This window comes from Lingula anatina, chromosome 1, assembly GCF_051362555.1.
Source record: "Lingula anatina isolate TDL-2025a chromosome 1, LinAna3.0, whole genome shotgun sequence".
In the NCBI taxonomy this organism is placed as follows: domain Eukaryota; kingdom Metazoa; phylum Brachiopoda; class Lingulata; order Lingulida; family Lingulidae; genus Lingula; species Lingula anatina.
In genome coordinates, this window is record NC_141767.1 from 28,887,665 (window position 1) to 28,912,549 (window position 24,885).

The 24,885-nt window shown below is 36.2% G+C and overlaps 1 protein-coding gene across 1 annotated transcript; it reads right to left on the reverse strand.

The window, feature by feature from the left end:
* Positions 1-913: 913 nt before the first annotated feature.
* Positions 914-24,873, reverse strand: LOC106175923 (chondroitin sulfate synthase 1). Its single transcript, XM_013558093.2, has 2 exons — positions 23,727-24,873; positions 914-2,455 (listed from the first exon to the last, which is right to left on the reverse strand). The coding sequence occupies exons 1-2, from the start codon at positions 24,501-24,503 to the stop codon at positions 914-916; spliced, it is 2,319 nt and encodes a 772-aa protein (XP_013413547.2). The 5' UTR covers positions 24,504-24,873.
* Positions 24,874-24,885: the final 12 nt, after the last annotated feature.

Genomic DNA, 24,885 nt, shown 5'->3' on the forward strand with positions numbered 1-24,885 from the left:
TAAAAAAAAAAATATGTGTATGCGGGGCAGAGGGAAGTTACTGTTATGACTTTGAAACTCAGTGTGTGATTTCAGGACTAAAAAGGGGAAAATTATCAAAAATGTGAACATCATACCAAGTTCATGCCAGGCTGTATGTGACAAGGGAGGATTTTTAAGTAAAATCATATCTTGATGCAAGGTGCGTGATGCATTTTGAAAATCTCAAGCAACACTGCAATAAAAGCATTTCTACCTTGAGGCACCAAGCTAAATTATACAATAATTACAAAAACACAATGTGAACAGTGTCCAGTCATTTATGCATGCTATTTGGATAATTTTTTATTTTTTATATGAGAAACTTCTCTCCCTTATCAATGAAAGAACTAACTCCTAGTGAGTTGGCACGGCTTGATAAAGCAGCTGCTACTCAACAAGCTAAAAGTGCAGGACAAAATTGAGCAGTAACCCTGACAAGGAGAATTAACTCCTTCAGGGTAAATAGGGAGGGCTAAGGGCAGACTTCTCATAACACTGAAACAGAGACACATTAGGACTGTAACCTCTATGTCACAAGCACATACTAGTCTGGAAAGATAAACCTCCATGCTGCCCGCCTCTATAACGCCTGTATAACGCCCACTGAACATTTGGCACAAGCTGATCACATTCGTCATTGCAAGGACACCCAAATGACTTCTAATTGCACATAAACAGTGGGACAGAACCCCCAGACAGGAGGTTAACCATTTCTGCACCATTGACCAACTTCAAACATGTTATTTTTTTCTTTTTCCACAGAATCTACTAATTAGAGCAATTGCCAGACATGTAACATTCAGCTCAGTTTGCTGCTAAATGAGATTTGGCATTCCAGAGAGTTCATTGTTTTCTCTTGTCGAACACCTGGTGAGGTATATATTACATGGTTCTATAAAAATACCGCTTTGTTAACAATAAGGCACATCTGGTACTGTGCAGCATCAAGGTTGGGATCACAGTGAATTGGATGGAAAATGTGGACTAGACCCAAATCAACTGACCTGAATATTGTCAAATTGCTTAGTGTGACAAATTTGGTGAACAAATCCACATCTTCTTTTCCCCAGCCCTGAATGGTGGTGTCAAAGCCACCAACTTTCATAAAATCACTTTTATAAGCACTAACAATGCCGTAGCCAAATTGTCTCCAGTACCCTATGTTTTCGGTAAATACAAATGGAATATTAGGGCAGGGATTTTGATTGCAGACCATCGCTGGATCGTACTGACTGAAAACAACAGGGAAGTAAACTTGCTGCCCACGGATTGTGTTCAAGCGTATCCTCTGCAGAGCATCGTTGTTGAACGTTATGTCTACATCCACAAAGAAAAGCAAAGTCCTGGAATCAAACATTGCTGATCCTTGTTGGAGAGCTACACCCCTTGAGAAAATGCCTTCATTATGAATAACCCTAAGATCGTATGAAGGGTATTTGTCCTTGAGTTTCTGAACAATATCATCAACTTCATGTCTTGCATCATTCTCAGTGGCACTGGGAAAATTAATCACTACCAATTTGACATCTTCATGTAATTCTAAGCATACTTTTTCAAAGTTGTGCATGAATTGCTGAAAGATGTTTAATCTCCCTGACAATGGAAGAATAAAATGGATGGTTTTGCCTTGAGATGAATGTTTAAGGTCTACATTTTCTACATTACCATTAGAAAAATATGATAATTTATTAAATTGGTCATGGACTAGTTGAAGAAGGTTGGGTGTTTCTGGGGATGGAATATGTGTGGGGTCAATCGGTTTGTTCCATGCGTCTTCCCGGAATTCCGTCTCTGCAAACTGTTGCTGTAGATAAGCATGCCTTCTTACTGGTACAGTCATCCTTCTGCCTTTATGCTTACGATATGTCAGCAAGAGATCTAACACATACTCAGCACCATGTAAGGGGTTAGTCCTTGAGTACCCATACAAGATCTCCTTGAAGTCTATAGTTCTTCCTCGTTGGCGGGCATTTTTGTTAATCATTTGCATCATTTGCATAAGTATATCCTGAAGCCCTATACGCAAGGCTCCTCCTACATTAACTTTGGGGTTTACCATATAATGTGAGTGTAAGTGATTCCCATACGTGTTAACACTCCTGGTAAGAAATTCCCAAACGGGAACTTCATCCCCACAATTTGGCACAAACTTGGTGAGTGAAGGTGGCAGTGCATATTTGTTATCATCAATATGGTCATGAGCCAGCACCGGGTGTATGAGTTCAGACATACGTCTTTCCTCTTGGTGCAGGAACAGGATCTTGTGCCTGAGATCAGTAGATTTTCTGGCCTGTAGGAAATTGTGTAAGCGGTACAAATATGGTGGCTGCTTGAGAGGATGGAGAGTGATGGCACGGTGGATGTCCTTAGTATTCAAGGAATTGGTGTATGGTCTGCTCTCTTCTTCATAGTTTTGGTAAAATAAACTCTGCATCTGCAAAATCATTACAAAAGAAGGTTACAAAAAGCACTGGGGCATAATCTACAAAGGGTGACTGTTAGGCTCATTTCATTAATGGAGAAAATGTACATAGCATATAATACATTGTGGTAAAAAGACTTTAATTGTTATCCATTGATTAATTAATAAAGAAACAATAGTATTAAAAGTTCAAATATGGCCTTAAGTCCTGTTTCAATAGCTAGTCCATAGAAAGCGTAAAATTTCAGTAGCCAATTACTTAATAATAATAATAATAATATTGCTATTGATTTCTCGTATAGCATATTCCATTTTCTTACATTTCAATGCATAAAGTTTCAAAATATTAATCATTAATACTTTTTAAAAGACGAGTCTTAAGAGAGACTTAAAAACTGTCATAATGACTTTCCATTCTCAGATCACAATTCTGGGACACAAACAATAAAACCCCCGTCTCCATAAAATTTAAGAATAAAGTTACTCGGAATAGAATAATTAAGAAAGACAAAGTTAAGCAAAAAAAGTTTTTTTACTTATTGGACACATTGCACTTGGTGGTCATTCAAGTATAAGGAAGTGCTCAACAAATAAATGTCCATGTATGCATTGCCCACCCTAATTGTTAACACATAAAGATATCAGTGATGCACATGATAACCCATGTCCTGGCTCCATCACTGTGCACATGAATACACTGATATAAACATGAAGATAATGCATCAGAATAAAGTAGCTTGTCTGGAACGATGTCACTTTTTTCTCACTACTGCAAATAATTAACAATATGATAACCTCTTATTTCATAATTTATACTGACCCTAACCCTGACTTCTATGACCAATGCACAAATTTCACTTTTTTCATTAACAGAAAGAAATCTGATCAGTATAATATGTACTGAGTGGGAGAGTTCGTACTTATTACAACCTTATTAATACATACAGAAACACTGGGTTAAGACGACTTCAGACACATGAATCATGTTACGAACTAATAAGTCATTACTGTCAATGCGCCTGTTGGTTCCATTCCTAAATGTGGGAAAAAAAGCACCCACAGGATGCTTGTTGGTACAGCATAGACACATTAATCATTGAGATACAATGTGCTAATCAACAAGATTAGATAATTGGAAACACACTCTTAGGCTTCATTTTCAGTCAAGCTGTGAAAGGTTAACGGAGTGCCTCCTACCTTAAACAGACTACAGTAACTACCTGATCTTTTCAGTGGTGGAAAATTGTGAATTTTAGAGCTACTGTATTTTTAGGTCATAATTTCTTAAAATTAGGACATTATCCTATTAAGTGGTAGTGACAAAATTAAAAAGCAGGCTACTCTCTTTATGTATATAGTACTATTCTAAGCAGTAACAGCACCACAAATGCTAGATTGAAAAAAAAAGTTTTTGTGATTATAAAATTTTGTATTTGAAAGTTTGATAATTATTGCCCATTGAAAAGATCAAGTAGTTACAGTGCGTAATCATGATTGTCCTATATGCCTCATCCACTGTCACAGTGATCATGATATGATGGATAGATTAATGTGTTAGATTGGCTTTCCTCTGGTTAGATATAATAAGTTAGCTGTCTTTTAAACTCATAAATTAAGACATTACAACATGATTGGGAATCTACCCTAGTAACGTACATCAGGTACACCTAAATATGTGTCATAAAAATGCCACTTATTATAAATAGTAAGCTGAAGAGACTACTCATAAACCCCCAAAAACTTACTGTGAGACCCACCTGGCTTTTTTTGACTTATAATCAAATAAAGATACGATCTTATAGTCAGTATAAGACAAAAGTAGAAACATCTCTTAGAAATAACTTCCGTGTCCAACTACAAATCCCTAATAAGTTCTAGCACATTTATTGTTGTACATGGTCGGTACAGCTATAATCATGAACCTCAGCAACCTCAATTAAATTATTTAGTTAATAGAATTGTGAGAAAAATGAGTTTATCTTCATGATATAAAAATTACTAAAAGCTTTAAAGAATGTCAGGTATAATCATCTCTTATTTGAGATGAGCAAAAGTAATGTTTCAGATTTTGGACAACTAGGCAATTATCTAATGCTTGCCTGATGTTTCATTTATGCAAATATATTAAATCAATCTATTCTGTCCAGGGGTTATACAGACCAATTGTCAGATATGCACTATGAACTAGACATATATACATCTCTTGCATGCATACCAATGATATCTTTTTCACCATACTGAGATGACTTTCCATCCAATATATTAATAAAACCAAGGACTTTTTGCACATCTGTATTATTTCAGATTGTGTTCAACAAAACACTTTGTTCTCAAAACAATTTTTTTCTTGTATGTAGATAAATAAGATTTAGAAAAAATGTCTGAGACAAAGAAGTAGTTTTTCAACCAGGATGGACAGTTGTGCTAATGTTTGCAACACGGTAATTATATATATCCTTCCTATAGATTCTGATCTGCATAAATTCAATTGTCAAATTTTGATTGAGATGATTACTGATATGTCTATTTGTGAGACACTTAAGGCCCCATTCCCATAGATAGCATCAGTCTAGATGTGGATCAATCCAACTCCATGGGGACTATCATTGAATGCAATCAGTTGAACAGATTAACATGCCTCCCCTTGGTGTTAGGTAGAAGACAGAAAAGCAGGTGATTAAGGGCAGAAGAAGTAAAACAATTAAAGGCATAGAAATAATGCCCTGTGCTTATAAATTTTTATAAAAAGATAGAGCAATCTTCCCAAAAGGCCAATTAAAGACATCAATTAAGTGCAGTGTCCAATGGATGACGCTGTGGCGCCATTTTGAGGAAAAAATGCCGCGCTCAATCTGGGGATTTTTTCTTTAACCAAGATATCTATTCAAGTGATTCAAACGGCATCATAAAGCTGGGTGAAAGCACTACAAAAGGGTGCCAGGAAATCGTTTTAAACTATTTAATTTTTATTTAATGTCTTTTAAGTTAAATTACCCCATATTTCAATGGGTTATTCACTTCAAAAGACGATAACTTTCAAACTAACAATTTCCACCAACATCCCTGATATGTGCTTATAGTCCACGTTTTCACCAACAATTAGTGCAATTTTCGTAACGATTGGTTGCTAAGATAGGGAGATATACCTGAAACTGATTCACTTATCTCTTCAATCTGGAAAGCTGTTAAAACAGCCAAAAACATTCACAGGCTGGTTAACAGAGCTTATTAGTCAAATGCTTAGCTGAAAATTGTACCTGTTATTAGTTATATGATCAGATGGAACCATTGCTCATTATCATCTAAAAATATTTTGTTTGGGTGCTTTGAAATGTCAGAAAATCGTGCTTTTGTAACATTTTCCAATCACGTGTTATATTTGTAAGTGCAGAGGGCCCTAGCCTAGTGATGTCAAGTAGGGTGTCAAGGATATGTAGAAGGAAGCACTAACAAAGACGATTACGTGTAACCACAATTAAGAGGTGGGAAGTTTCAATGGGTCTTCCTCTGCAATCGAGCAATTTTACCTGGGAGCTTCCTTCTCTGCGGTATTTCTCGAAATGTCAGCTAAGATAAAGGGGAGACGCTCAGCTGCACAAGAATCAGCGGTAAAAGTGGCTGAGAGAAGGCTTTTGAATTAAATGACAGAGTGTGGTTTAGTTTTGAAACCACGTATGTGTTGATTGTACACGTAATCGGCTTATAATTCATTACCTTTGCTCTGCCCTGTAATGGCAACTGCCCTTACCAACAGAGGTGTGGCTTAGTTGTCAGTCTGACTGGGGCGCATGCCGGTTGAAAAACTCATCAAAAGACACATTTTGCGGTGCAAATTCCAAAAAAATTATTACATTCAACATTAGATAATTTTTTGATTAATATAAACATATGAAATATTAATATTAATATAAACACAAAAAACTTAAAAACATGATTTTAAGCCTAGTTTACTACTAGCCTTTAACCAGTACATAAGAAACAAGAAGAGGAATGTCATTCAATTAAGTTGATTGCACTAAACAAGAGTCTCCGCAGAGTTGGATCGATCCATGCAGACCAATGGTGTCTATGGGTCTATTCCCACAACTTTAGATCGATCTATCACCGCGGGGAGTCTCACCAGATTACTGTCAGATAATCCCCCTTAAGTGTCCGTCCCCGCCTACTACAAGCTGCAAGTGGTAATTAACTTTCGTGTCCGCCCGGCTGACAGCTATTTAGCGTGAACCCCCAGGGAGTTAGGTCGATCTAAAGTAGGTCGATCTAATCTATGGAAATGGGGTGTATGGAAATGGGTTCTAAGACACCTGATGCAGTCTCCTCAAATCAAACAAGGGGGTACTGTCTAGATGTCACAGCACTCTGGGACCTGTTATCAAAATTACTTATGCTGGAATTTGATCTTAACTTTGAAACCAAGTTAATGTTTTAAGAAAAATATTATTAGATTTATTTTGACCTATGATAAATCTGTAGAAATCTATCTGCATAAAAAATTTCGAGCCTGTGGCTAATGTTTTAGATCTACAACTGGTTTATTTTAGTGAACTGAGTCTAAAAATGAATCTAATATCAAAGTAGACACAAGTTCCATTGTTAAATGAAGCCTCAGTATGCCTTTCACTTAAGTCATTATCTGGGTCTACATCCAAAGCTGACCTGAAACAATCTTATTTTCATACTTTGTCCATATCCATATTCTGTCCATAAATCATTTTCATGGTGTGTGGAAGTTGCTACTCAACAAAATAGATAATGCATCCATAAGCAAGAGTTATTAATGTCCGATGCTTATGCATAAATTTAGACCATTTTTCTATTGTTCTATTTGTCATTAATTTAAAAGATAAGCTGTAATGACAAAACAGATAAAAAATGGAAGACTCTATTTGTAGTCACATAATTTTACCTTCCTTACCTGGATCCAACATTTGCTTAGCTCTCTTTCTTTGTAATTCAATCCAAGTTTCATGTGACACATCCACACTAATAGAAACAAGTTTATGAATTATGAGTATACACTTCAGTTCATTAATTTCAACACTATCGAATGAAACAGCCAGAACAGAGGATGAGTTGCAGGATTCATTTTATTCGCTTATGCAGAGACTTATACGCTACAATTTTCTTCGGAATCCTTCAAGACAGACCAAAGTCAAGAAAAATAAAATCAAAGTATGTTTTGTAGGATTTGGAGAAAACTGGGGTCAGAAAAAATGACAAACTAGCAAGAGTGCAGTACTGCAACACTGAATAAGGGCTGACAGAATCTTTCCATGGATTATTTTTTTAGTTGTTTCTCTGGTTCTTTAGAATTTCAGTTTATTGCACAGCAGTGTGAATTCACCATGTTTTGTGTGTCACTTCTGTATTGCTTTCTAAGAGGACATTCTAAGAGCATTGGGTGCCCTTACCGCTGAAAAGTTAACCCCACCTCATGCAGATTCTCACACATTTTCTAACCTTGTATTATGTCATGCCAACAGCCTTATTTTTGTTTGATTTCCATTGAGAAGTATTTGGGGGGAAAAGTTCATCCTATGTTAATATTATTACCATTATTATCATTATTATGTGGTACCTAAAATGGTTATTTCCTTTCAAAAACTTATAAAAAAAAGAAAATATAGCTTCTTACCAAACAGGTTCCATCCTAACATAGTCAACCTCCAGGTAAAAGCCCTTGTATTTAAATACAAGTTTTTACAGCAGCTGTGACACAGAGTTTGGCAATACCTCAATTCATTTATGCAAAAAAAAATCATAATTCATCCTGTACCATTCATCTTTTTCTTTTTTATTAGGGAATTCATTTTTAGAAATTCTCGGCATTTGCAGCTAATTCTCACATCTAGGTACCGGTAGTTGTGTTATCATTCTTGGCTCCAGCATAGCTAAGGACAGTGTGTTCTTATGGATAATACACTATACTGACGCATGAATTTGGCAACAAGAAGAGCAGCTATGAAAACAGCTGTAAACTAGGACATTCTTTATTGTTTACCCATCACTGTTTTCTGAGGGGACCCAAGGCTCTATTCCCATAGATTTTAGATCGATCTATCCCCGCGGGGAGTCTCACTAGATTAATTTCAGATAATCCGACTTAAATGTCCGTCCCGCCTACTACAAGCTTTAAGGGGGTAATTAACTTTTGTGTCCGCCCAGCTGACAGCTATTTAGCGTGAACCCCCAGGGAGTTAGGTCGATCTAAAGTAGGTCGATCTAATCTATGGAAATGGGGTGCAAGACTGACTCCACAGTCATCACTTTAGAAATCTGTCTCAGAAATTTCTACAGGGTCCACTCAGAGAGGGGTGGCAAAGATGAGAAAACATTTTGAAGAATTCAGCTTATGCTTATGTAAAAAAAAAAAATGTAAGTCAGTTGAATGGGCAGGAATATTGACAGGTTAAGTGAGTAAGAAAAAATTAACATTTATAACAGGAACATTTGTTTAAGCTTCCCGCACAATTTGTCATCTTGACCTTGGCAAAAAAATACATGCTAATATGTATTCATATATTATGTAAATGTAAAGAATTTTAAACCGTGAATGCATATACTCCATTGATAAAAAACCTGTAATACAACAAAAATCAGGACAAAACGTTAATTGTTTTTACAAATACTTTTACTGCTATGTATAAGGCAAGTCATTTCGACCTTCTTCAAAGGGCCTAAAAAATATGACAGACTCATTATTAAAGAACATGTTTCTGTTAAGTCCCTTAAGAAATGATCCATTTTCCCATCATTACATAATTTAAAAGACTATTAAAACCCCATTTCATCAATATATTATGTCTAATATATATATAACCTTGTGAAAAATTGTTTGAAAAGCGATCGTGCAGGCGTACACCTGAGAAAGACCTTAAATAACACAACCTTTTCAGGGCATTACACATAATCAAAATCAAAATGTTGATGCAATGGTGCTGGGAAACACTGGATGAGCTCCCAACAAAAACAAATGCATAACTATTGCCTAAGGCCATACTTTGTAAATATTATCTCTACAACTCCTAGATATCTAACATCAGATGGGAATTCACTGCCTCAAAGGCTGCAGCTGGTACTCATCACAGGGATGTATTGTTCCTCTAGAACTTAAGAGTTGGGAGGCCATTCATTTTTAGGAAGAAAATGAATTTGAAAATGTCAATCATAATTAGAAACAGGAAAAGCCATTTTTCATTCATTTTTTTCTTTTTATTATTACTAAAATGGAATAAATAATAACAATTAGCAGCTCATTTATTTAGTATATTTTGTCTTTCACCTAACACTGCTGGTAAACCTATTCGGGGGGGGGGAGGGGGGGGGACCACAAATGAGGGGAAATGAGAAGGGGGTGGGTGCTGTTATAGCTGGGTTAATAGTTACACAGAGGTCATTTCTCTCCACCCTGAGTTTCAGACTACTGTGTTGTGCCTTTTCTACACTTTTCATACAACCTTCCATGATGACATTTTAACCATTACAGTACTAAGAAGTCTAAATTGCTCCTATTCCATCTTATTGTCTATCAGCCAGTCAGTCACTTTGGGACAGTTGCAGCAGACCGTAAAATTGATCCAGAATAACAGTGCAGAAGGCCTACTAGCCTCTAACTGGTAATTCATTCATAACGTGCAATTACTACATACCTCAAAGGGCATAAATGTGAAATTAAGAGACATTAACAACAATACGGTCCTTCTAATGCATGTACTATAAATTCATACTATAGACTGTTCAACCAATCTTTTTTCACCTTATCCAGGCAACTCTATAAGTCTTGGACTCACCCAAACTTTCAGAGTTAATTGAAAATTCTTTTCTTTATATAAGCATCATACATCTTAAAGTTCCAATAAATATGACATGCAGAAATGTCAATGCTATGGCTTTCAAATACAGGGTAACTGTACTTGACAGTAAGAGCAAAACAAATAGGCTAACTGCAGTTTTGATACATTTCTGAGGCATTTTTTGCTAGAAAAAAGGAAGCACTGTGTCTGTGAAAGCTATTCACCACAAGCAGCACACTTTTCCCATCTGGAATAATGTTATAAACTTAGAGGTTCAACAAATCTATATATACTCTTCAGCACATTTCAGAACCAATTTGCCAGGACTAAGTTGATAACAAATTCATTAAGATATATACCAGCATGCTGGATATTCAAACAGAACCATAGGAAAATGTAAGGAATAGAGTATTATAAAAAAATCATCGACTTAAAATAGCAACACCAACTGCAAATGAGATAAAACTAATCAAACTGGGCAAAGGCAAAATAGCTGTTTAACATTTCTCAATGTCAGACAATTCACAAACGCTACAATGGCTTCATTTCTCATGACAGAAAGGGGAAAATAGAGTTGTATCAAAACACTAGGCTGACCATACTTCTTCAGCTTAAAGGAAAAATTTATATATAGAAAATTGTAACCAAATATTCTTTATTTTGTAAGTGAAAAAATGTAAATATAGCCAAATAATTGATTATAGTTATCAAAAACTATAAACACATGAGTAAAAGAAAATATCTTTATAGTTACTCGTGTTTGGTGGTCTGCTTTTTGGGAAGCACATTAAGTAGGAGCTATTGACTCTGGCACAAGGGCCATGTAACCCCTGTCAACAGATGGGACTTTGATAAGGAAGTGACAGAAGCAGCAGTCATCACATGTTAGTATCACTGTAGAGTACCCTTGTCAGGGCAGAAGACTTGCTATGACATGTCACAAGAATGCTAAGCAGAGACCTAGCCATGCTTTAAAAAGATACATAGGAATCATTCAACACATACATCAGTGAGTCTGTGTGTGTGTGTGTGTGTCATGCAGGGTAGGATGCCTCAGGGATACTATGGAAATGGCACCAGCAGGATCAGAGCAGTGTGCACACTTCGCATGTACAAACAAAGCAGGAAGCAGCAGTTAAAACCACTTAAAAAGTATTTTTCCTGTGTTCTGCACAGGATTTTAAAATGTCCAAATAAATAAATTGAAATGTGAGGAAAAATTTATTGTTTTCATTAACTAGATTTATGAAAAAAGTTCCATCCAACTCCCAATGGGATTTGCTCTGTTTTCAGAGTGTCCTGAATGAGTGCAAGGGGCAAATGAGGTCCTCCTTGGTAGTGGTTATGATAGGAAGTTCAAGTGAGAGGAGCTGGACTGCAATGTGAGTTTACACAAATATTGTTTTCCACCACAGACAGAACCTTTGACCTTTTGACAAAAGCAGTTTTAAGACTAAACCCCAATGAAGATGGTTTGTTTGTACCTAATTGTTTGTGAAAATCAAATTTAAACATTAAATGAGTAAATGTGATGGGTAACAACAGTCAATGGTAATTAATGAACATTTTACATCCTGCTTTAAGTCAAAACTTGATTTTCTTTTTAAAAAAAGTGCAAGATGAGGCCTTAGGGTGTACCGGTAGCTGCCAAACCACCCATAGGACTAAACAGACACCTTTTCACCAAGTCCTTCCCACTAAGTCAACACAGGCTTATTTACAATCACTAGCTGGCCAAAGCACCAAAAGCATGTGCATTATACCAAGACTTACAGCATATACCACATCTTGTAACATAAAATCAGATGAAAGTTGGAAGCCATCTTAGACAGGCATTAAAGAAAATGAAGACCATAACATTTTGCTGACAACATTCAAAATGGCCATGGTTTGTACCTGGAGAAAATATAATCAAAAATAAATAGCCTCTGACTAAGATGAATCTACTTCCTCTGTAAAAGTAAACTTTTGCACCTTAATGCGATGATAGGTTAAGCTATGTTGCTATGGTAACATGTATCATCCAACTACTGGAAAATATCTACGGTTGATTAATTGATCAAGGTAGAGAATTAATGGAGGTATTTTTATACAAATGCCAGGATGCAAGTAACCAAGTCGTAAAGAGGAGATCAAGGTGTTTTCTAGCCAGAATGTTCATGCTGTAGGTGGATAAGACCCTGTAAAATTATTAATAATTGACTCATTTTAAATTTACTGCAGCATTTTTCTCGGGTATGTTTATGAGTGAACCAGTTTCTCTTGGGTCTAATTTATCACCAAATAATTTTCATTAATAGTTTTCTGTAAGAGGGGAGGGCACTAGTATATTATGAGATTGTTACAGAAGTCTTTTGAACTCCTATATCTTTATCATACACACTCTACAGGAAACTATAATTGAATTACCATTTAATACAGACCACCCTCAGATGCCCTGTGTGCTTTAGTACGTAGTTTAAGGGTGTGTTCAGAATAGAAGTAATCATACTTGCAGGATTGATCTTACTCAGCAGGGATTCTTGCTAAAGCGCAATTAATGTAATCAGCTTGTCTGGCATGCCCTCTCACAAAACAACATGAACAACATCATGGACTACAAAGCCCCCCCCCCCCTCCTCGGCTTCACCCAAGTAATATAAGTTATGAGGGGGTGTGCCAGACAATTAAGCTGATAATAACATTGACTGGGCCATAGTGAGATAGACCTGCAGGTACAAGAACTTCTATTCTGAACGCAGCCTAACAGTTTATCATTACAAAAGTTGAAGTTTTTCAAATGCTCTCACGTTTACTGTAAATCAGTGTCTGCTTCTTAGCACATACAGAAAGATACTTATTTGCAACTCAAGAGGTTCCATATTGCACTGTTGTTATATTGCCCAATTTGTGTTTTTGCTGCTATGTTTAAATAAAATATTGAATCTAGACAATGTTTTAAATAAAGTCATAATGTGTTTTTTGTATAGATCTTTGTTCATCATAAAGGTGTATAGCTGAGTGGAATGTGTTGGTGTTGGGAGGGGGGTGGGTGAAACTGCACATAATTTTCTGGTCTATTCCAATTCATGGTAAAGCTTTGGTAGCCCATAAAAATGGGATATCAAATATGTATTGGTCTAAATCAATAAGGTTTTATTACTTTTTGTAACAAGTGCAACATTTTCATTTTAGTGAACTTCTACTTAGACTTTTAATCTAAAAGTTACCACAACCTTTAAACAGGCATTCTATTGTGACCCCCCCCCCCTCCCTCCGGCTTCTTCCAATACAATACATATCAAACTAAATATATTCAACCTTAACATTTTCATTATGTAACTATCATTCAATACACAAGAGTGCTGGCTTTTCATGTGTGATCTGAATTATATCACTGACACAATTCAACAGGCTGACCTCTGTCCTGCTATTGTGGAAATCAAAACAAACACCCACCTGATGGACATTATGGTAAACATGATACATATACCACACAATTGCTGTGAATCAAAAGTTTATTGACACAAGTCAAGCACACAAACAAGAAATTCATATGTGAGGGGTTTCTCCTCTAATAAAAGCAAGGAGCAGTGTAACCACTGCACCTGAAGGGAGTTTGGCTTTCCGACAACTTGTGCAGGGTTACAGAGTTCACTATCATTACTATAGACCCAGGGTTGAGGATGAACTGAAATTTGGTAATAAAGTCTGACACCTTTTCCATTGAAAAATCTCATTTACATTTTGCAAGGATTGCTAATTTAGTGCTGAGAAATTGCTATGCTCTGCAGTTTTTGTAATGTATGGTCCAACCTTCTTCATTACACTTTGCACAAATCGAAATGAAATTGAACTGGATTATATATTACTGAATAATGGCAATGACAAAAGGAAGGATATTATAGCTTAAGTATTCTATTAAAATAAATTAGTCTCTTTTTTTTCATTTGAAGCATCAAGTTTATAAATCACTTCTTAAAACGGCTCATACAGACCAAAATAAAAATGTCAGCTGTGAAAAAATATTGCCAAAAAATTAAAACCTTATTTTTTGAAGGGAAACTGTTCCACATAACTTGACAGACCCCATGATTAAGTTAAGTGCTCTATTCAAAAGACTAATGCTGTTAGCCTGATATGAATTCTCAGAGGAAATCAAGAGGAGAAAAAGAATAACGGACCTTTACTTCACAGAAAAGTTATAAATTCTGTCTGGCTTGTTCATTATTATGAAAGGGCTGCCTCCCTCTCTTAGAGGAAAAAAATCTTCCAGTTTCCTAACTTCACAGACCCAAACAGTGTACAATTTCAACCCTCCTTGGACGTTTCTGGATGAACAGTTTGTATCAATATAAAACATTTCCTCCAGTCATAACTACAAACCTGAGTCATGCTCAGGAAATGGAAGATACTGGTTTACTGCAATTCATTTCTATACATGATCCCTTTTCGTCAAAATGAGTCTTTAGATAAAATCAACTTTTCAACAAAACTGACATTTGATCAAGTTGTGACTTTTTTCCATTCGTGCTTTGTGTCATGTTTCTGTGGTATTTGAAGTGTCACAATCCAAAGTCAAATGATTCAAGTATAAAAAATACAAATACCACCACACAAGAGAAAAGGGTGTCTTAAAATTCAGTTCTGCTTTTTAACTTAAATAAATCCATTTTAAAAGTCCTTTGAAATGACATATGACAGTCTGAAGATGGACATCAAATTAGATTGTGCGAGGGGATATCTTCATCTTAAATAAAAAACCTACAGTTTTGATTCATGTAAAAATAGTAGACAGTATATAGATTAAGACAATGTCTGGACAGATCTTCAATTAATATTAAGTTCAAATAATACTTAATATTGATAGGAAATTCCATTGCTCAATCCTCACAGCACTATCAGATGGTATAAACCACAACTAAAACCTTTATAAATGTCTGCTGGGAAATTTGTCCTAGATTTAGTGGTTTTGTTTCCAAGATAAGGAAACCTTTATGCCTTGATGAGATCCACCTCTGTGATCCACTCAGCTATTTAAACCTACTAAATCCTATGGTTAACTACACTTAACAGGGGGTACAGGTTGAACAAAATTATAACCTGTAATTTCCTACAAAATTTCAGGGAGTCCAAGTATGCCTAAAGCCATCATATGTCCAAAAGATCCATAAGCCGTCTATAAAATATAAATGACAGCTGCATGGTTCACTGGAAAAACCCTTGCTTGACACCCAAAATTAAGGTTATCCATTTATCTTTATCATTCAAATTACAACCTTTCTTCATTGCAAAACAGATAATGAGTGTACAAACAATAATGCTGTTGTTTTGATATTATCAAAACTATCCTTCACAAAACGACACATTTCTCTTGCCCCCAACATACACACTAAACTTATCAATCACAACATCAAATAAATTTGTCATGAAAACCATCATGTATACAGCAAAATTGCCAATCCTTGCACTATTGAACAGAATCAATGTGTAGATTCTTTACAAAAATAAAGTTTTTTTACTCATATATGTTACTGGATTCCATGTTACTATGACATTGTGAACTCTCTCTCTCTCTCTCTCTCTCTCTCTCTCTCTCTCTCTCTCACACACACACACACACACACACACACACACACACACACACACACGTATGTGTACAATAATGTGAAAGCATAGCAACGTCTGCATGCTACAAATCATTTCATGATACAAATCAATATTTGATGAATCATTGATAAGACAAGCCCGACATGAAGAAAAACACGCCTTACATGAAGAATAAGAGAAACATAGATCAGATCCACAGGTTATAGAGTGAAAACTATGACCAACAGGCTAAACATGTAACCCTCACATTAAAGAAAATCACAGACATTAGAACCACACCTGGGAATTAACTCGTAGACAGAACGACGGAGCAGGGGGGCTAAAGAAATGGATTCAGATTTTCAATCAAGTTTTATGAGATCAGCGGTACTGATGGTATTGGTTGGACCTAGTAGGACAGGGAATTCTCTGTTCAGAATAATCAGACCCTTTATACCCATAGTGCACTATTTCTCTTTAAACACAGCAGGTTCAGGTGACATTATAGATGGCTGCAAATTAATTTACAAAAGCTGACAACTTCCTTAGTCATTTTTAATTGTGGTCAATAAAGGGCAATATTTTATAAGATTAAGTACCAGGCACTTCATTTAATAACAACAACTCTATATTTAATGCTGCTCTTTGATTGCTACTTATCTGAACTCTTGTTGGGCCATTTGTCAAAGATATTTATAACCAAGCTACTGATAAGTGTTAGTAGTGCATGTCACAGTCGTTTATAGTAAAGTAACCAAAGCATCTTGAATTCCTTGACAACTCTCCTACCCAGCCAACTAATCTATGCCTTTTTGGAACTTATAACTAGTCGTTTGTTTTCCCTCCTTTTTATCTCCACCCTGTTTATATAAACTGCATCAGCCAAAATAAATTACCATCAAAATTCTTAAGATTTGTAGAACCACTGGTGATCATAAATTGGCAGAAAAGAATCAAAAGAAAGTATTTGATTTCAAAAATAAAAGACCAAGACTACAATACATAAAGGTTGTGAAAATTAATGCACTTTTCAAATACAGGTCCCAACAAACTCTTATGCTTCTTAATAACACTTCAGATTGTTCTGGTCATAAAATATTCAATTGGTCAATATTCACCTAATCGATTACACTGTGCATCAACAATTAGTTTAACTATAGGTTTGTTACATCATGAATCAGTTATCTTCTTAACTTAACAAATTAACCCTTTAAGTAGAATGTGATTAATCCTATGCACTTTGTTAATGCCTGGGACATCAAGTGGGCATTGAGTATTACATCAGAATAGTACACATATAGAAGGGAATAATGGAATCAATCATGCACATCAATGTGGACTTCACTTGGGTTATTTGCTTGATAACAGGTATGAACAGTTCAAAATTCTCTCTCTCATGCACGCACACCCCCATTCATAAGAGCAGGCACACTTTCACACACACACACAATGACCAAGTATACATAGAGTGTTGGGAGCAGGCAGCACCACTATGCCATAACTTATGCCAAGGAGGTATATCTCCTCACTGATACACCCAATGTATACCTGAATTTTTTCTGTTTTTATGCAAATACCTGTGTTTTTGGGATGAATTGCAAAAGATTATTCTACATACAAGAATTTACAAATGAAATTTTATTTTGGATGTTAACTTTTGATAAAACACCATTGGTCTAGACAGCAAGGAAAATATTAAAGCAGCTTTGCCATGATAAAATTGAAAATTTATCAACTGGAAAGACATGCAAAAATAGAAATTGAATGAAATGGCTTTTCTAATAGGTCTCACAACATTTTTTGTTTGTCTGTTTGCCAATGCCTCCTAACAAAGTGTGTCTAGACTTATTTGGTACAAAAACAGGTATGATAAACATATACATATGTATTATCTGGGACTCAATGATCTGCAAACAGGTCTACTTGAGCAAGACTAGAGGCTCATTTCAAATTACACCTTACTGCACTTAACTACTTTCAATTGCTTTCAGTTAACTTGAAAAGCAATCAATATGCCGCTTGTATAATAATTACATGTAAAGTGCTAGGCTAAAGCTAGCACAAAAAATGTTGATGATAATCAACTTTGGCTTAAGGAAAAAGGTCTGATTATTTTTTGACAATTTAATATTAATTTCATTAAAATTAAGTCATTTTGCTAAAACAAGAAATACGCTTGAGTCACTTCAGTTAAACAAGCACTAAATCTGAATTACTTTCAGACTTATTAGTGCCCCAACTGCTGCAGCTTCCAGACACAAAATCAATTTTTATATCCAGACACTTTAGCACTTAACTGCAAAGTACACAGAAATATCAGTATCAAATGATAAATCTCTTTTTTCTTTAATAGCTTTCTGTATTTATAAGATGGATGTGGGCAAATACCAAATTATTCGCTCAATGTTAGGCATAAAATTACACGTGCAAATGATTTTGAATATGGTAGCTTAATGAAGGTCATCTACTTACTGCATTGACCTAAAAGTTGTTTGAAAATTGTTTAATAAATAGTCACTCTTTTTATAGTACTAACTGTGGATTGATCTATCTCCAAGGGGATTCTTGCTAAATTGCAATCAACTTAAGTGGCTTAGATGTCTGTCATGCCTACTGAAGCTGCTAGGGGGTAATTAATTATTGTTTAGCAGCTTCAGTAGGCGTGCCAGACAAATAAGCCCCTTAAGCTGAAAACAGTTAAGCAAGAAACCCCTTGGAGATGGATCGATCCTGTTAGATTGCTCTAGGTATCAGAACCCAGTCTATTTCATGAAAACCCATGGGAACTCAGTCTATTTCATTAAAAGTTCATCTAAGACAGTTGCCACACCATCACACAGAAAAGCAGTTGTTTCATGGATCCTACTAGCACTAAGTCCTCATTCAGATCGAGAAAAGAGCCGAGTGCTAGCTAGGCCACTACCTAAATATGGCGGACCTACATGAAAGGAAGACCGCTTAATCCTGTAATGGTCTCTCCGCCTCTCACATGCCTCCCCACGCATCGTCCCTGCAGGGGCACGGTAATATAATTATATCTCAGGTCAATTCAACTGGTCAAGGGACATCACATGGAGAGTCATGTGAAAGGCCAAGAGACCATTACAGGATTAGGTCCGTCATGTAGGTCCGTCATACTTAGGTCGCAGCCTAGCTAGCACTTGGCTCCTCTCGATCTGAATGGGGCCTAATTCACCAATATGACTAAGTTGTCCTATGCAGGTCAGGACCTTTGTTGGATATTTTAACAAAAATGATTTTTGGAATAGTTATTTTCTTATGTACAACAACAGGAAGTCAGCTTGGAAAAAACTGAACTTAGCCAGGAAAAACCTCCGAGCTCATATAAGAGATGTTTCTTTTAACCTGCATGACAGCTGACACCAACCCACTGTTTAGCTTGCACTCCATTATTTCTGGTTCACCACCAATTTAAGAAGCAGGAGTAACTGGATCCTATTTGCATTGAAATGAATTTGATAATACCTTGCCAAATGACAAAGTGCTGTGCACTTGTATGCCCATTAAATGATAAATCTCATTTTACAAAGAGGATAAAAAAGTTACAAATCTTCTCTACAGGCAATTCCTCAAATTTCTAAGCCACACTACATGCAGTACATTATAATCTTTTCCAAATGAAAAAAAAAATCTTCATTTATAAAAGCGGTGTCAAAACATTTTTAAAAAGCTTTTCAGTTAACAAATTATAGCTAAAAGTCTTTTCAAAGAAAAAAAAATGTCAAAGACCTTCAGAATATATGAAAAAACCAAAAATTCTAAGGCAGTCAAACAATTTATCTGTAACTTGCTCAAGGCCGTAATATCATTATGAGATACCAAAACAAATAACTCAATGGAAAAGGCATTATTTAGTTAAAACAGAAGCTCACAGCAGCCCCATTTAAGCTTACTCAACACTGATCCAAAAACAAAGGGCAATGAAGAACCTTCGTTTTAATCTGCTGGCTCATATCTTTAGTTCATACATGACAGATCTGGACAAGATTTAGTGGGCTGTATAGTTTAAAAGATGGTCACTAAATCTTCATCCACTAGACACTGTATTAGTTGCCACAGCAGGTAATCCACAGGAGGATATTGCCACACTCTTAAAAAAAAAAGAAATTCCCGAGAGGAAATGTTAGTCTCATATACACATCTATTGCCCCATTCACAACAAAAGTTGATCCGTGGACTCACAGACCCGTGGATAAAATATGTCCGACCCACTTAAAAGTTTGCCATGAATCCCTGCGGGGGATCTGTTCAGTGTCTATCAGGGGACTATGCGACAAGCTTTCAAGTGGTTTGTCCCTATCTGATCAGCGGATCTGTTGGTTGGCACATCATCTTGTTCTGAATATGCCTAGTATATGCTCTAGGAGAGAGAAGTGATCTTTTTTACTGGCTTCATGAGGTGTAAACCAAAAAAACTTGTGTTTTTAACATTTAATCAGAGGCGGATTGAGACCGTCTTCTGGAAGACGATCATATTTTAAAGTTTACATTGAAGGGTATCATTTTTTTTTTCTGTTGGAAGACCATCAAAAATGGAGGATGGATCAACAAAGATAATTTGGAATACTGTCAGAAAATATCTCTGGATCCGCTCCTGATTTAATGCTGTGTTAGTAGTATAATTTTTTTGTTTAAACATCATTGTACATTTACGGTGAAGCCTTTAAGCACAAAATTAAAAGCAAATGAAGCCAATCTTAGAGGAGGCATTTTCAGGAAATGACTGAAAATAAAAAGTATTAACATCCAATTAATGGTTTCAATCTCTGTTTGCAACTATTTAAATCCCCAAAATTTCCACACACTTTTTCTTAAAACATGAAACTATGCAGATTCTCAATTTTGTATATAAAAAATATAAATATGATATTGTTACATGTCTTATGACTGATAGAAGGATATTGTAAGTTTCAAAATTAGTCAACATAAGATACCCACTGAAGAAGTAAATACAAAGATTTAGGATTCCCTCTACCAGGGACTTAGAACCAAATGACCATCTATCTATCTAGAGACATATCTGTGAATATCTGTAAAAAATCTATCAGTCGTCCTGGTAGAGGGTAGATTTAGGATACACTGAGATTTCAAAAGAGAGCTATCAAGTTTTTGCCCTTTATCGCTCTGCTTATTTGCTATTCAGTTCAGCGAAGCCTGCTTATCTATAGGGTGAAAATTGTCACAGGGACAATGGGTCATTTAACACTCAATAGTTAAGGGGTGTGAGTATCATTGCTAATACTGTATAATGAAAAATGGCCCACTAAAGGATTCCCTTGGACTTGACACTCAGAGTGAAATGGAAATTAAAGCTAAATAAATATTAAACCACTAATTCGCAGATCTATATATCAATTGATTTATAAAATTCTCAGTGGTTTACTATAAATCTTATAAGTTATCAAACTGTCTTCAATACAACAGCCAGCTAGCAAGCGAAGGCTAACAAAAGTATGGAAAACTACTGTACACTCATTTTTGTGAAATGGTTTGGATGTTTTCGAAATAGCATTGCGTTGGCACTTTGAATAATAGTCTGGAAACACCATGCATGGGTTGTTCACATTCGTCTGTATTGATTCAGCAGGCCGATCAGTTTATGAAACTCTTTGGCTACAAGCAAACAAATGCATGCTGCCTGACCAGTAATATTACAGCTTACTATACTTGGGCATAATTACAGAAAGAAATTATTTACACTTTTTTGATAATTATGAATAGTGTGGAAATATGGGAGTCAATCATGGGGAAGTGGTTGCATCAATTTCTATTTAAAACTGAGGGGAATATTCAGAGTTATAGGAAAGTTAATTTTAATTCATTATTTTAATATGGCACATTTCCCTCCACTATGACCAGTTTTGTTATACCAACCATCCCTAGATAGAGAAATTTTTGGATGTCTCTTTTTTATTTCCCCCTACCTTTACGTGTTAACCCAACAATTGAATTGCAATTATCAACTTCCAGCAATCTGCAAACATCCAATATGATACTTCAAACCCAGTGCCAATGTTAACCAAAAACACAGATGGCCTGGGTACAATTCATCTTTTTCAATTGCCTCTGGGAATAAATAAACCAGGCAGGCATAATATACAATTGTTAATCCAGTCCACTCCAACAAATCATGGGGAGACTTTTTATAGTGGTTAGACAGAGGGCATGAAGGTTGAAGTTTGTAATGACAAATCTTCTTTGCCTCCTTAGGTAAGCCAATTCACATGCAAAACCCTGCTGATGACAACATAATATTGGCAGATACTTAATAAGAAACCAAACAGTAAGAAGCTCATTGAGGAAGAACTTTCAGTTAGCTCAGGAGATTATGATTAACAAGTGCCCAAACCTCAAGAAGCTAACAACAAATAAAGGCCATATGCACTAGGAAATCAGACAAGGAAATAGCAACAAATGAAATTATGCTTGGCTGCATGCAGCTCTTCATATCCATATAAGATAAACACCCTTCAAATTCTTCTCTAGCTATTGCACAAGAAGGCTCAAGACATGATCAACTACATTTTTACCACTATAGGTTGACGACTTGCATAATAAAATGCAACAACAATTAATTTCCCATTCCTTTACTTAGAACATAGATCTTAGGAGACCATGGGATTGGAAATGTAACAATCACATATTTGAAAGGTTATCTGAATATGATCTCTAACCACCGAAAGCCATTCTAATTCCTAGAGCTGCTGTCCTGCCCTGCCATTATAATATTTGAGGCACAGTGCTTCCTTTTGTAATGTAAGATTGGCTTCCTATCTAAGAAATCATTATCACATACAAGTACTAAGCCATGATAGTACTACAGGACATACTAAATTGATAAATGAAGACCTGACTGAAAATCAGTCAAAATTAAAACCTTGATCAATTTTACTGGGTTAATTGTATTAATGCTTGGGAGTTAGTGCTAACCTTTCTGCAAACTGAATAATATAAATTCACAAAATATGATACAAATGGCCACATGTTTTAAGTAACCTCTGTTCAGCAGCACATGCATGTGTACAACCTGCAGCAACATAACTAATGATTTCAATTTCTTTACAATTCTTTAATAACTTAAGAAACACCATATGTTGACTTTAAGGACCATGTTGGCTGGTGTTACCTGATACACAGACATTACGCTTAATATTAGGAAGTTCAACAGAGTGCCCCTGGCTTAAAAGGGTAATAGCAGTTGATTTATGCCATACAACTTTGCTAAATGGATGTGATAAAAAATCATTGCACATCTAAAACGTAAAATTTGATAACCATGTTCACCAGTGATACTCATTTAAAATAAACAACATACAGCTACATACTAAATCATTTTTCAACTTTTCAGAAACACTTTCAATTTTATTTCATACCTGTCCCAAACTATAAAATTCCAGGGATAATCAAATGCTACATATTGGATAAGACATCAATAATATGTCAGTTACATGTTCAGCAGGTACATGACCTTTAACATCTAAGGCTCTCCTGTCATCCCCCTTCTCCCAGAAAAAAAAGGACCTGGCCATTTTTCAATCCCTGTGCCCACATACTACAGTAAAATTGTTTACATTTTATATTTACCTAACGAAGCAAGGCAAGACTTTTAACCATGGCCCCTTCCTAATCAAAATCCTTGATCCACTAGGGACTATAGTAACACAAAATAAGGGTCATTCCACCAAAGAAATTTAACATTTGAGACAGGTTGTTAATGAACACATTTTGTGTAATGTTTGCTTAACTGTGTCCTATCATTTTTAAATTACTGTTGATTTCTATCCATATTGAAGGGTACTATATTATAAAACAATTAAAATAATGGGGGTAAGTCAAAATTATGTGTGCGTCACAGAGACTTTTTCGTGGGCTGACCCCACAACTGTCTGGCCCCTCACCTCAAATGCCCATGTGCACGGTATATTGACAAATCTCTGGACACATCTCCCGACTTCCACATCCTCATGTGTCGAATACAGGTTCTTTAAACAGTAGCTGATGTGTGGGATGAGTTTTCGCAGTGTTTCTTTACTAAACACAACCCCAGGTCCACCCATGCAGAAATTCTGACTGCCATCCAAACTGAGTTTTCCAAATTCTTCTTTAGTTCCCAATCCTGCCTGGCCAATAAATTGGGGCTTGGAGTTATTGATGGAATGTAGGAATTTAGAGAGACTATCTCCTTTAATGTATACGTCGTCGTCGGCTCGAACGAACCAGTCATACTTGTCTAAGTAATGGTCGTGCATATATTTGATCATCATGAAAGATTTTTTCACAGGAGGATAGCTGTCATCTACGCCGGTTAAGCTCACAATGGGGATATCGTAATGACTATGTGATCCTGCGCTCGAGAAAAACGCCACTTCTCCCGGAATGGTCTTGGCCCAAGTTCTGTGTGCTGCGACTGCCCGCGAATCCAAATATTTTTTCGCCGTCATCACCCCGACAAAAATGGATTTTTTATAATTTTGTAGAGGCTTTTCGGTTTTAACTATGTATCTGATAGGCAGTTTATCGTTTTGCTTACCAGGCCCGTCCGTACAGCATCCGCGTAAGCAGGACGCCGCCTGGTGCCGCAGCGATGCCAAGAAGGCAAAGCCGACTAGCAGGCCAACGAGAAGGCCTATAGCGGCCTGGCGAATACTGCCGCCGTGCCGTTTGGGGCGGACCATCGTGTCAGATCATCTGCCCAAGCTTCTTTCTATCGCACCCATATAATCATACCACCAGTCCGATGAAGCGAACCTCTCGCCTCAGCATCTCGGTTATACCATAGTTCACTTCACCCACATTTCGCCGGCGCTTTCTCTTTTGTCAACTAAAAAAAAAGTTAGAAATTCGTTAATTTCACTCCAGTCCCCTCTTTCTCGCTTTATCCGACTAATATGAGCTTTAAATCCCTTCTTCCGGTGAGCATATTTAGCAAACGCTACGTTGATCTGAGAACTGTTTCACCTGTTGCTATCAGTGCGTGTACTCATAATCTCAACTGCATGTTGACTTTACGCTAGCCCGAGTTTATTATCAATGAACTGACCTACATGTGGGCTGAAA